The sequence below is a fragment of the Humulus lupulus genome, chromosome 4 (genome assembly GCF_963169125.1).
Source record: "Humulus lupulus chromosome 4, drHumLupu1.1, whole genome shotgun sequence".
In the NCBI taxonomy this organism is placed as follows: Eukaryota; Viridiplantae; Streptophyta; class Magnoliopsida; order Rosales; family Cannabaceae; genus Humulus; species Humulus lupulus.
The window spans coordinates 121,478,896-121,492,430 of NC_084796.1; the positions used below are offsets into that span (position 1 = coordinate 121,478,896).

Here is a 13,535-nt window from a genome sequence, read left to right on the forward strand (position 1 = left end):
AATTCAAGAAGTAATTATTCAAAGTATTATAAACACAAGAGAAAGATCAAGAGCCTTACCCTCCGGGCTAGGGGAGGAATCTATTACGGTCACCTCGAAATTATTAACCAGGCTGGGCACAACCTCTAACTCTTGGATTAACGGAGGGGGGCAAGGGGGGGGGGGAGTCGAAAACTATGACCTCCTACATCCTAGGGGGTTAAGGTCCTTCCACAAGGTTAGAATCAACTACATATTGCCTAAAACCAGGGGCATATACACCCTAACACAGGGAAGGCCAAGTCCTACGGTTTGTCCCATACTCCTAAAAAATGGTGGACCTAAAATGGAGAGTGTTGTAAACTATGTTGGTACCATCGGGGTAGCTATGGTCATAACATACCAGCAAATGGTCCATGCACTGAAGGAGGGTTGTGTTTAGGTCCAAGTCAATGGATTGATGACTAACGAGCTGGTTAGAATTGAATCAAATTAGCTTATAAGTGGCTGCAACCCGACCTAACTCTATGTAGGGGTATGGGTTACCTTGGCCAAAGGGGCTAGCAGCTGCCCCAGACGCAGCTCGCTCTGGATCGGGCTCTTGATTGTCTTTAGAAGCTCGCCTTTTATGCACTAGCGGTGCCACGTCTTCTTCCTCCTTGATTTCCTCATTGGTTGGCAAGGCCTCTTGAGGAGGGGGGGGGGGGGGGGGGGAGCTCAGGGATGATAGGAAGAGGAGCTCGGGTCTTGAGAGCTAGCGTCTGACAGTTGCTGATCAGATTGCAGTCCACCATGGTTGCATCATTCACAATTTGGCGATAGTCTATCTCCCTCAGAGGAAGACTAGACAAGGTCTCATATTGACCCCCAAGGGTCACAGATTGTCCTGTCCTCACAAATATAGATGGACAAGGAATGAACTCAGATAGAACAAAACAAAAAAAATAGTGTGAAAGCGACAAAAAGTTCACGTACTGAATGCATAAAGATAGAAGACTTACGAGGACGGTTGAAGTATCGATGTTTGCAGTTCTTGAACCCATTTCACATAAAGATCAAGTCTTTATAATCATTTGGGTGGCTGGGGAGGTCGATGACAGAGGTTGAGTTGGGAAAACGAGTGAGGTATGAAAAACCATCACCTCACCCCTTTTGGTCAGGACTGGCCTTGAGGCAAAAGAAATAAATAATGTCTGCAGGAGTGAGGACCTCCCACTCGTGCCTCAGAAACAAATACTTTAACCTCGCCAAAAGCCAATATGAGTTTGGGGGGAGGTGGAATGGAGCCAGTTTGACGTAGTTTAGAAAGTCCACAAAATACTGGTCCAATTGGAGGAAGGCACTGTCCTTCAGGTGCTCATCATTCCAAGCCTCATAGTCATCTTGGAAAGAGGCGCAACTCTGCCCTCCCTCCAGCGCAGGTCAGGCGATAAGGCCATCAGCTTCCATCTCAATCCTATGACTCAGTAGGATCTTCTTAACTTTCCCCTAGTCGTGATCCGGGAGACTATGTGTTCGGCCTCAAAGAATGAATTAGCGTCGACCATGATTCACTACAAGAAAAAACAGTATTCATAACACTTAAAAACTGCTAACTGGGAGTATTGATAATGCTTCTGAAAACGCTAACATAGCCCCTGTTATTAAAAGTCATGTGTTTTCTATAACAATATTTGAATGTTATATTCGATGTTATCTTAAACTATTCAATAACACATTTTTAGTTGCTATAATATTCAAATAATAACATTTAGTTAGAGTATTGGGTTATAAATTTGACGTTTAATCTTAAACTTTTTTCATAACACTTTTCAACTGTTACATTTGATTATTTTGATAGCATTTTTAATTAGTTATATTATATAATTCACAGCAATTTGTTACACTTATAATACGTTTCTAAATCATAACATATTAAAAGTCTAGTAATAAAATTTTGTTACTTTAGTGTGGATAATATATTTTAAATTTTATTTTGAAAAGTATACTTATAAGGTATTTTTTATTACAAGATTTTCATTATTGTATTTTGATAAAAAAAATCAAAATTAATCATAAAATGTAATTCTCAATAGATTGATAAACCATAAGTATTACATTAAACAATAACTAATTCAAACCATGAATGTGTCTACTTCATGAGATCTTAGTTCTAACTTAAGTTTGAAAGCCTAACATAATAAAGTTTTATAATCTTGAACATTTTTTACTTAAAAAATGAAAAACAGAAACATTACAAGATACACAAAAGTAAACCATGCATGAAACTTGCTCCATCCTTCAATCCATCATCCTTTGTGCACTTCTCTTTGTTGTGAGTCCATTTGCTTAGCTACAATAAAATTTAAATAATTAATACTAACTAATCAACCTGCAAAACATTTACACTTAAACTTATCACAAGAAAATTTTAAAATATATACATATTTAAGGCAAGGAATACACAATTCATTTCAGGAAATGATAACACACAATATGATGTCTCTAAGTATCGGATTGTAATGGGTTGGTCACAAAATTACTGTCATCACGCTAATGGGATTTAGGGAAAGAAGAAGAAATAAAATAACTATTGTATTTATCATTAATGACTAGGCACACAAAGAAATTCTGTATATTGTGAAACTCTTCAAACGAAATAGTATCATGATAAAACACAAACCAAATGATAAAACATAATGATAATAACAATTAACCACAACAATAATAAAATTTAGAAAGATTGTACCTTGGAGACAATCTTGAAAATAAAACAAAGTTCATGTCCAAGAAGCAATCTCTTCAGTAAAGCATTGGAAACTTCATGAACTGAATCAGATATCAATTTGGAGCCCAAAAGTACAAACTGTCACACAATAACTCACAAAAACAAAGAGAGAAAGAAAGCAAGAGGTTATTACACAAATATCAAATAGATTCACAGATGCAACTAGATTTTTAAATATATATATATATAAAAATAGAGAAAAAATCTCTGGTTTTGTGTAAACTTTTGGTAATAATCTACATAAAATGAACAAAAAGACAGCAGGAAGTAATTGAGCCTAATAATCTTGCAATAAAACCAATTAAAGAAGAAAATCATTCCAACACTCTAATTTGGTAAAAATATCATAGCATTTCAATTCCTATACTGATTCGATTTTGATGTGGTGAATAACTAAAACACATGGAGAGCAAAAATAGCACAAAAAACAGAGCATCATAGATCAGATTTAAAACATACTCCAAAACTAAAAAAATAAATATTAAGAATTTAAGCTTGTGGAAATTCACATACATGTGCTTGCCTTTGCCTTTGAGTGTCTATATGTTAAAAAATTATGCAAGGGAGCTAGAAGATCGAGAGAAAGAGTATATAAGCATTATGTATGTACCTTACATAGATAGAAAGCATAAAGCAAAAGTGAGGTAAACATGACAGTCTCAAACAAGAGAGCTAATAATACAAGAGAGCTAATCATATATAAGAAGATTGAGAAAATCTCTTTAACTAATATGGTTGTATCACTAACACACTCTAGCTCTTGCCAAAATTGTTTGTTATACTTAAAAGCTGCTAGGTGATATAATACAACTAACTAAGGGGTAGTCATTAGAAAGGAAGAAAAGGAAGTTGAGCTATTTATATAAGACCAAAGTGCATTCCTACGCATTCCCCTGTATACGTGAATTGACTCAACATTACAAACTATAAATGCATTGTTTCAGATAAATTTTGAATAGCACAAACAATCATCATATACTTTTTATATAAAATTACCACTAAAAGAAAGACAAAAGAAGCAATACCAACCACTTGTAATGAGAAGCTTTTCCTCACTGTATGAGATCATATAACTAGGATAATACTTATTGCTGCTGAGCTTAGTTGATTCCCTTGTACCTTCTATGCTAAGTTCTGGATAATAGAAGTAGTCATTTGAAGCATGACTTGCAAAAAATTGCAAAAATTGCTAATTAGTTTATCTTCATTTGTATCAAATAGCACCTATTACAATATCACTAAACAATTGAATGTCAATAATAAACCAATGAGCCTCTCTCATTACATTAATAAGATATATCCCAATTTTAGACAGCTTTTGATATGCCACTTTCAATTTTATTCAGCAGTATAAGCATATACACTACACACCAAAGTGATCAATTATGAATCATTATATACATATAACCAATTAGTTGATGTGGCCTCATACTCTTGCCAGACAAGTGAAACAAGATCAAGTGTTTGGATAAGTGACGTGGTGAAGAAAGATAAACATCTTTCAATATATTCTGATAAAAAAACTTTACTACACAAAGCATTAATAGCATTAATAAGGAATACCAAACCAAAACGACAACAACAATAATGATAAAATGTTAATTGAAAATATTTTACTCGAAAATTGAAGGTCCACCTTTCCAAAAATATACTTAATATAACCTTCAATGCCACTTATACAACCTTATCAAAGAAGGCATATATAGTTGTATATATATATAACTACAGAAATGGAAGGCACACTAAAGTGTAAGTCAGAAACATTAGAGAGGCATCGAAACAAGGGTGTTTCCGCCAAGTATTATTTAAATGTATCAAAATTATATAATGCTTGTGAGTATAGAAATATCATATATGCATATTTGTTAATAATGTTTCTCTACTATTTATCAAAAAGTTCCTCCTAAAATCAGTGACTGAAACTTTTATGATACAAACAAAATTAGAAAGTTTAGAGCAATTCTATTGTAGCAGCAAATTGTGGTATGATTAAATTACCAAATTTTAAAAAATAGATCAACAGTAGCAGCAAAATAGACCAATGATAACAGTAAAAAAATAACACAAACGAGTAACAAAATACACCAAAGCCAATAGCAAAATACATATTCTATGCCATTAAACCAGTAGCTTGTATGCCATTACACAAGTTCAAATTATAAGAATAAATAAAATTGAGATCAAGAAAAAGCTCAATATGGAATATAATAATATTTTCTAGTTATAAATTAAAACAGATAAGTTGGTAAAACTATATAAAAAACAAGTTCAAATGGTAAATTAGTCATTGAACACTAACCGATGCCCCGGCCAAAAATGCTGTTGGATTTCTTACTCCAAGGGAAAATCGTTCAACTGCAGACCATATAAATGAACAACCATGTTACAATATCCATAATATGGATTAGTTTTTATCAAACAATGTCAAGGATGAAAAGAATTGAGAGCTCACCAAAACCAATGAGATTGCCATATTTTTTAATAACACGAGTTATGCTCAAAGCTTTCTCTTTTCCAATCCCTAACTGTAGTTACCATCAAGATTAGAATACATTATTAATGTAATAGAAGTTGAAACCAACCAGAACTAACCTTTGAACAAACATCATCAGATGCCCCAGACTGCTTGAAAAGCTTTCCAAAATAAAATGGTATCAAGTCACTAATGCACACTCCCCTAATAACTATACAGTGTCAGATTGATTTTTCAATATAAGAATATCACCTAAAATGGTAATGGCTAAAGAGCTACAAGTGAAAAGCTTCATCAAACATGTTTAATAAAAATATCTAATTGAATTAGGAAGCTAACCAGTACACCCAAAAAATCGTCGATATGATGTATCCAGCATTCCTAGAAAAGGACTCAGCAAGAGACTTCCATGACCCATCCAAAGTTAGCATCCTTGCTATAGATATGCCAACCTAAATCATTTACTATATAAAGAATTCAGGCATACAATGGAACCATGAAACACACAAATTTTACTAAAAGGAGCAAGAAAATTTATTGAGCTTGTGAAACAAAAGTACCAGAATAGAAGACAGACCCAGATATTTAAAGCTTCTTCACTGATGAAAAGACCACAAGCAGCAGCCATAAGCAGCCAAAAGTAAATCGACCTATAATGAGATTAAAGTGAGATTAACCCCATATTTCAAAAGCACAAGACTTAACCCAAGTTTTCCTTTGGGGATACATACCCTGGAGCAAATTCTGGCAGAGCTATTCTGTAACCAAAAGCTTTAAAGGTGAAGCCAACATGTGCTATGGCCATTACTGAAGGAGATGAACTATCTGAAAGAAACTGAAATCCAAGAGATGAACCAATAGCAGGCCGCTCCACCCCAATAGAGATGATTGTGACGATTGCAGCTATGCCCAGTGCAATGGCTATTTTAGCCAGAAATGAAAATTCAAAATCAGTGCTAGCATCTTTCAAGTCTCCAAGGACAAGATCAGAATTTATATCATGTATGTCTGCATTCACTTCAGGTACTTTAGCCTTGTAGTTTTCGACATCATCCTATTGATGACTTCTTGTCCTGTGAGTTCAAAATGAAAGTTGTATCATCATTTTGAAGTTAAGTAGTATCAAAAGCTGATAGATTGTAAGAAAATCATCTAAGACTAGACATTTGAAGTTGAAATTCTTTACATGATACTAAAATAAGTTTTCTCCCATCATTTCAACTAATGAGAAGTAAGTCCAGTGGTCAGGTCCATGGTTAGCTTGTATGAAATTTGTTGAATATATTACAGTGGCCAACATTGTAGGACTTAGCTAAGGACCCTTAAAGAAGTATAAAACTAATTTTATACTTAGATTAGAGTTAACTCAATAAAACTCTCTGAAGCTTTTATTGGAAAGTGAAATAAAGAAATGTTGTCTTCAATCATTTTGATTGAAAAGTGATTGTATAGAGTAATGACTCAAATAGCTTCATGTGTGGATTCTTTTTTGTTAATGGAAAAAAAGGCATTAAACATTTGATTGACCCATCAGATACACTAAGTATCTTGTCTTTTCTCTCGGAGGCAGCCAACCAAAAAAGCTTTAACTAAATTACAAAGAGAGAAAAAAAATACAGAGATAGATACATATATTAGCAATATGACATCACCAAATTAAACAACAACAATATTAAAGCACTATTAATATTAACGGACATAAATATTATATTCGTGCATGGTTTATACTACTATAGCAAGCCAACGAGTACCAAATTGCATTATTCTTTTGTACCAAATTGCAACTGACAACTTAACAGCCACAATGCCAATCAATATCAGTATGAATGCATCTACAAAATATGCACAGGACTACCAGTGAAATGATCTAGACATGTATTTCAAACTTGATATGGAAAGATAGGATATTGAGAGAACTAGCACTATCACTAAACTAATTCATTCAAATACATTTTAAATTTGAGAAATAGATTAAGGAGCCAAAATTTTACAAATATGTATAAAATTGAAAGTTAACAGAATAAAAGGAATGATCTAGCAGAGTTAGTAAAGAAGAACAATACAATTTTCATTTACCAAACAATGTTTATGAATTTCTCACAATTAACTCTAGAGAAAAAGAAACTACTTAAATTATAAATGACTTGCAAGATGAGATGAGATGAGATGAAAAGAGATATACTGGCTCATGTAGCACATTAGCAGTTTCAAGTCCATTCCTCCAAATCAAGCTCTCTAGCTATGCTGTAAGTTATTCAACATATTTTTGTGTGAGGTAGATTCTAACTACTATAAAATGAACCAAAAATATGTTGGCTGAGATCCCTGTGGTCAGAAAGGAGCCCATATTGGACTCAAATTGAAGTCTATGGTTTCAAATTTTGCATATTAAAGCTAAAGTACCAAGAGAAAGTTAAGCCCTTGAGTTCAAATTTTGTGTACTCTTTAACTGTGCAAGAATATTGTATGCCAATCAAATCTGAAGTGCCAACTAAAATTCCCCAAAATTTCCCATATCAGATTATCAAATCAATTTCAAAAAACAAATCAAAATATATATTCCTAATTAACAAGCAACAAATTTGTTTGAAACACATGTAAAGCTGAAAAAGTTGAGAAATACATTACCTCACAAAGTCGAGGCGCCACCCATCATAACCAATGTAATTTCGAAGCCAATTTAACCACTCTTTTATATCTTTTCTTACAAACTCCTGGGAATGATCGATGTTTGGTGCAGCATGGAATATATCACCTATGCAAAAATTAAGAGCAATTAAGTAAGATAGAATGCTCTCTCATTTTCCAGCTTAATCATCAAAACTATTATAACATGTTAATCATTTCCAGCTTAATTATTAAAATTAATAATGACATATTGACATTTTCATCTATCGAACATTAACATTTAGACATATACACATGCATATGTATGCATGTAAATATCCACATGCATGCTACTACAAGGCATTCTATGTCAAGCACATATAATTACTACATCAATAAACAATTGAATGAAAAGGTACCACTAGAAGGGTTTCCACGACCCTGAAAATTTGGATCATCGCAAACAATTGCCTCAGGACCCCAAGAAAGCTTGCCACCAAAAATGTTCCAAACACCATTTGGGCTCTGAAAACAGCAATACATATATATATATTCTGTAATAGAGGCCTCAAAAACATTCTTAAATGGAACCTAAAATACTTCTGATTAAGTAACTATATTATCACTTGATCGTAACAATAGATATGATAAAAATAATTTTTTTATATTAGTTTACCACATATGACAAGTCACCATTCTCATAGGTTCTTAGAAATGATAAATATATTCGCACTCAAAATAATTTGAAAAAAAAGAAGAATTTGTATAACAATGTCTAACCTGTTTATGTGCACACCGATGATTCAGCACAACATCTCCCAAGGCCTATATTCATAGAAATACAGACATAGCACCAGGTTTTAAAACCAAATTTAACATCCAAAACTCAACTTCAAATAAAAAAAATCACAAACATACCAAAAGGTCTTGAGAATGCATTTCTTCAATGCAGTGTTTAAGCTCCTTCTCAGAACCATATGCTGAGTTTAAATTGTACATATCCGAAGGCATATAACCTGCATGTCATTAGATAATCAATATCTACTGTCTGCTATAAAATATATATAAAAAAAATTACGGTATATAGATTTATCTAAAGAGTCTAAATCAGTGAAGATTAACAGATCAAAATACTATGCAAAATAATAATAATAACAAAAATTAAAAAGTTCTATCTTGAAACGTACACCAATAGACTTTCCTTTTTGAGAGAAATAAATATTCATATATCCAAAACACATAAACAGGATGTGTGGGTAAAGTGGCCAACAATAACATACTAATGCTAAAATAAAAGAGATTGCAAATCCACAAGAAGAGGGAAATCACTAAACAATTTCATCTCCTTTAGATGTTCCTGCAACAAGTTCATATATGTCAAAAAGGAAAGCACATTTCAACTACAATACACAAATTCTTAAAACTTGAGACTCACAGCAAGAAGAAGGGATTCTTTAGCGGTTAGCCTCTCCATTTCTTGGGCGTAAGCAGCTGGAGCTCCTCCCTGTACAGCCTGCTGGACCATTGCTCTGCAAGTCAATCTCCGTGGTAGACCCACAAGTCGAGCCACGCCACGCCGTAGACCCACCGCCGCAAGCACCGTCACACCCACGAGCCAGCCACGCCGTAGACCCAAGAGTCGAGCCTCCCTGTCACACGACCGAAGCCGCAGGCCCCATCACCTTGTTACACACTTGCAACAAACAGAGAGAAAGAAAGAAAGATTGAACGAGTGAGAGAGAGAGAGAGTTACTGAGTGTGAGAGAGAAACAGAGGAGGCGTGTAGAGTAATTAGGGATTATTGCTTTTGTGTTTCATTTGGCGCCTGTGTATTTCCATTTTCCGTGTCTTTTTCTATTACCATGCGACAATAGCACTTATTAAAATATGCTATATTTTAATGTAATATATGGGCATAATTGTTGTAGTGAAAACCAGAAAAAAAAAAGCTTCGAACAACTAAGAAAATCAAGAACACCGAATTTACAAATGAAAGAAAACTTATTGTAAAACTTCTAACTCTGTCTAAATCCAAAACAAACAATCAGAAATACATATAACTCATTTGGCCATTTTATTAAAAAGAAAGAAAAAAATGGGAAAAAGACCAACATAGTGAAGGGAAGAGAGAAATACAAAAACAAAATAGATATGGAAAAATGGACTTTCAGTAACAAAACAGAAGGGAGGGTACCGAGATCCATTTGCCAACATCCCAAGCTTCCTCACCGAGAGCCCATCGCCGCCGCCACCTGCAGAGGATAGATACAAAGATGAGAGGGTAAGCAAGTGAAAGACGAGAAAAATGAAGGTACTGAGATACCTCTGTCGCCACACGATCCACCATCGTCCCAAGCCTCTCAGGAGAGAATATTACCTGAGATAGCCGGCGTGAGGCAGAGATAGAACTCTGAAAGCTTGTGATAGTCGGTGTGAAGTCGTGAGGCAGAGATAGAACTCTGGAAGGCGTGACTTCATGAGGCAGAGAGAGACGAGTTGAGACGAGAGTGAGAGATGGAGGCTGAGAGAAATTTTTTGGGTAACTTAGATTTAGGGATTAAAATTTGGCTGAGAGAGATTAGACCCAAAAAAAATTCATTTGGCGCCTGAGGTGTATTTTCATATGGCGCCAAAATAGTTCCATGTTTTTATTTTAATCACCCATTAATAACACTTCTAAATATGTGTTATTTTTTAATGTAATATATACTAAAAATTGTTGTAGTGATTTCCCTCTCCACAACAGGGTAGAAATGGGGGATGGGAGAGTCAGAGGTGACCTACTTGCCCTTATCTATTCTCTGAGCAGAGGAGCTCGCGATATTCTTCTTTGCGGGGGCGATAATTTAGATCACCTGACGACAAAGCCGCCTATTATCGTTGACCTAAGATGATTTCTAGCTACGGTTGTGGAGGTATGGAAATTTGAGGGTTTAAGTGGTTTACTTTTGGGATTTAAAAATTTATACGAGCTAAGTTGTGTCCTAGCATCAACGCATAGTTCCACGCGTGGTCCTAGGCCACGCACTTCGATTTCTTAAAATTCAATGATACTTCAGGATTTGTATGTCAGATCCGTCAGACCCACTACTTTTCTTTTGAAAGTGGTTTAATGCAAAACTGCTTAAGGAATTGTAACCTTTAAGCTACCTAGAACAAAACCTAAACCCCTTCGGCTTCTACACCCCAAACAGGTATTCTAATTGATTTACCAGGAGAATTTTCTTTGAAAACCCCAGAAAATTTTCCCAGTCTTATGAAATTCTAAATAAGCCTAATATCGTTCATTCGACTTAAATCGGACCCTATCTCCTATTTAAAAATAGATGTAACCTAAACAACATTGAGCAAAGGATGTTTTTCATAGTAAAAAAAAAAAATTACTGGAAAGCAAGGAGTTGAAAAATTCAAACTAGGTGAGAAAATACTTATAGTTGATATGATCGGTTCAGAGAAAGTGTCGATACATCTACAGAAAATTCCTTGAAAGCTTTTGAGAATCCGAAAGGCAATGAAGGGTTTTTGGGAGAAGTTGTAGAAGAAAAAGGGAAACTTTGTTTTTGAAAAGGAAACATTTTGAATGCAAAGGTGGTGAGGGTTCAGGTCTAATCACCCTATTTATACGTAAAGTACGGGAATTAATTCGAGCCATCTGATTGGGTTAGCTCAAGATCCAAAGGCAAAGATAAAATGAACCATACGCTGGCACGATCCTCGAAACCTGAACGGATGCCAATTAGAGGCAGCCACATGTTCAATACTCGAGTAGTGGCCAGGCACGATCTTACATGGCAGAAGCCTAAAAGCCCTTATTGTGCATGTTAGAAAGTGATGACATCAAGCACGAGTAGGAGCTTGAGGGAAAATGATGTACCCTAAAATTAGCCCGAGTTCAATTACTCAGCTCGTGTACAGCTGGTAGATGAACATGTGGAAAAATAGCCAAGTAGAATATCTGGCTAACAGTGATGTGAACAGCTCAAGTTTAGGGGCATGACAACATTATGCACAGGTCGAGTTCAAGACTTATAATGGCCCGATCCAAATTTAGGCGCTCTGAGCTTACTACGAGCTAGGGTTCAGATAGTCTTTGAACACGAGCTCGGGTGAGATATTTAGCTCGTCAAAACCCGGACAGGATCCCAAGAGATTCAAAGGATCCTTATATGCTCATTAATACCCAGATTGTATTGCATATCTATCATTTATTATCCGAGATAGCAGGAGTATATTCTATTCTGTTATCAAATCATATCCCAATGTAAATGGGAATAATCTATATTAAATGTATACCTTATTTATTCACGCGATTACCCAAACCTATCCAAAAAAATCCTCTAATAATATCACGGATAATCTATAGGGAAGGGGATGACCTTTTTTTGTATTACTAAAACTCTGCAGAAATTGAGATAGAAAAGCAATAATACTGTCTCGTGGACTAGGTGGATTTTAACCACTGAACCACGTAAAAGTTCTATGTGTTCAAGAGGGTTCTTTTATTTTCATTACCATTTATAATTTAGCACTAATATCTCTATTCAATTTCTTAATCTATTGTTGGAAAAAAACCGCGTCAACACTCTTCAACTTGTAAATAGATCCCTTTCTCACCCAGATGGGAAGATTGAAGATGTGTTTGTAAGGGTAGACAAATTCATATTCCATGTTGATTTTATTATGCTATGCTATGAGGCAGATAGAGAGTCCCCTATTATTTTGGGGAGGCCATTTCTTGCAAGAAGAAGAAGTTTGATAGATGTGCAGAAAGGTGAGCTTATTATGAGGATCCAAAATAAAAATGTGACTTTTATTGTTTTTAAGGCTATAAAATTTCCTGATGAGATTAAGGAATTCTCTGTGGTTTCAATTCTAGATTTTTTGGCATCAAAGGAGTTTGGGACTAGTAACGTTGATGATCCATTAGAGAGGTTATTGTTGTTTGACTCTCACAATGATGAAGATGAGGAGGAGTACTTAGCTTGGTTTGAGGCTAATTATCAAGGGTTAAGAACAAGATGCCGAATTGACTCATTGGAGTTGTCATCTAGGGAGTTCAAGACTCCCAAACCATCAACTGAAGAGCCACCTAAGTTGGAGTTGAAAGTCTTGCCCTCACATTTGAAATATGCCTACTTGGGTCCATCATCCACTTTACCTATCATTATCTTAGCGGAGTTGAATCATGAACGAGATGAAATGTTGCTTGAGGTGTTGAGGAAGTTCAAGAAGGCCATTGGGTTAACTATTGCAGATATTCGAGATATTAGCCCTTCTTTGTGTATGCATAAGATCTTGCTTGAAGACAGTGAAAAAGGTTATATTGAGGGGCAAAGGAGACTAAATCCTATCATGAAGGAAGTAGTGAAGAAAGAAATCACCAAGTGGTTGGATGCTGACATTATTTATCCTATCTCTGATAGTTCACAGGTGAGTCTTGTTCAGTGTGTGCCTAAGAAGGGTGGAATCACAGTGGTGAAGAATGAAGACAATGAGTTGATTCCTACTAGAATTGTGACTGGATGGAGGATTTGCATCGACTACAGGAAGCTAAACAAGGCCACTAGGAAGGATCATTTCCCTCTTCCTTTCATTGATCAGATGTTAGACAAACTTGTTGGGAGGGAGTACTATTTTTTCCATGATGGGTACTTTGGTTACAATTACATAGTGGTGGCCCCAGAAGATCAACACAAGACTACATTCACT

The 13,535-nt window shown here is 35.2% G+C and overlaps 2 protein-coding genes across 2 annotated transcripts; both read right to left on the reverse strand.

Annotated features, from left to right (window-relative positions):
* Positions 1–4,991: 4,991 nt before the first annotated feature.
* Positions 4,992–6,519, reverse strand: LOC133832517 (uncharacterized). Its single transcript, XM_062262853.1, has 7 exons — positions 6,508–6,519; positions 5,951–6,273; positions 5,797–5,869; positions 5,559–5,671; positions 5,339–5,423; positions 5,199–5,271; positions 4,992–5,101 (listed from the first exon to the last, which is right to left on the reverse strand). Exons 1-7 carry the CDS (start codon positions 6,517–6,519, stop codon positions 5,031–5,033), a joined length of 750 nt encoding a protein of 249 aa, XP_062118837.1. The 3' UTR covers positions 4,992–5,030.
* A 1,310-nt stretch (positions 6,520–7,829) lies between these two features.
* On the reverse strand, positions 7,830–8,780 carry LOC133829141 (alpha-amylase 3, chloroplastic-like). Its single transcript, XM_062259040.1, has 4 exons — positions 8,745–8,780; positions 8,607–8,651; positions 8,246–8,351; positions 7,830–7,974 (listed from the first exon to the last, which is right to left on the reverse strand). Exons 1-4 carry the CDS (start codon positions 8,763–8,765, stop codon positions 7,844–7,846), a joined length of 303 nt encoding a protein of 100 aa, XP_062115024.1. The 5' UTR covers positions 8,766–8,780; the 3' UTR covers positions 7,830–7,843.
* Positions 8,781–13,535: the final 4,755 nt, after the last annotated feature.

Coding starts and splice junctions, on each gene's coding strand:
- LOC133832517 (XM_062262853.1), bottom strand. Junction 5,424..5,558: donor ACGATTTTTTGGGTGTACTG/GTTAGCTTCCTA, acceptor TATAGTTATTAG/GGGAGTGTGCATTAGTGACT. Junction 5,102..5,198: donor TGGCAATCTCATTGGTTTTG/GTGAGCTCTCAA, acceptor TATGGTCTGCAG/TTGAACGATTTTCCCTTGGA.
- LOC133829141 (XM_062259040.1), bottom strand. CDS start 8,765: ATGCATTCTCAAGACCTTTTG. Junction 8,352..8,606: donor ATCGGTGTGCACATAAACAG/GTTAGACATTGT, acceptor TGCTGTTTTCAG/AGCCCAAATGGTGTTTGGAA. Junction 7,975..8,245: donor TCGTGGAAACCCTTCTAGTG/GTACCTTTTCAT, acceptor ATTTTTGCATAG/GTGATATATTCCATGCTGCA.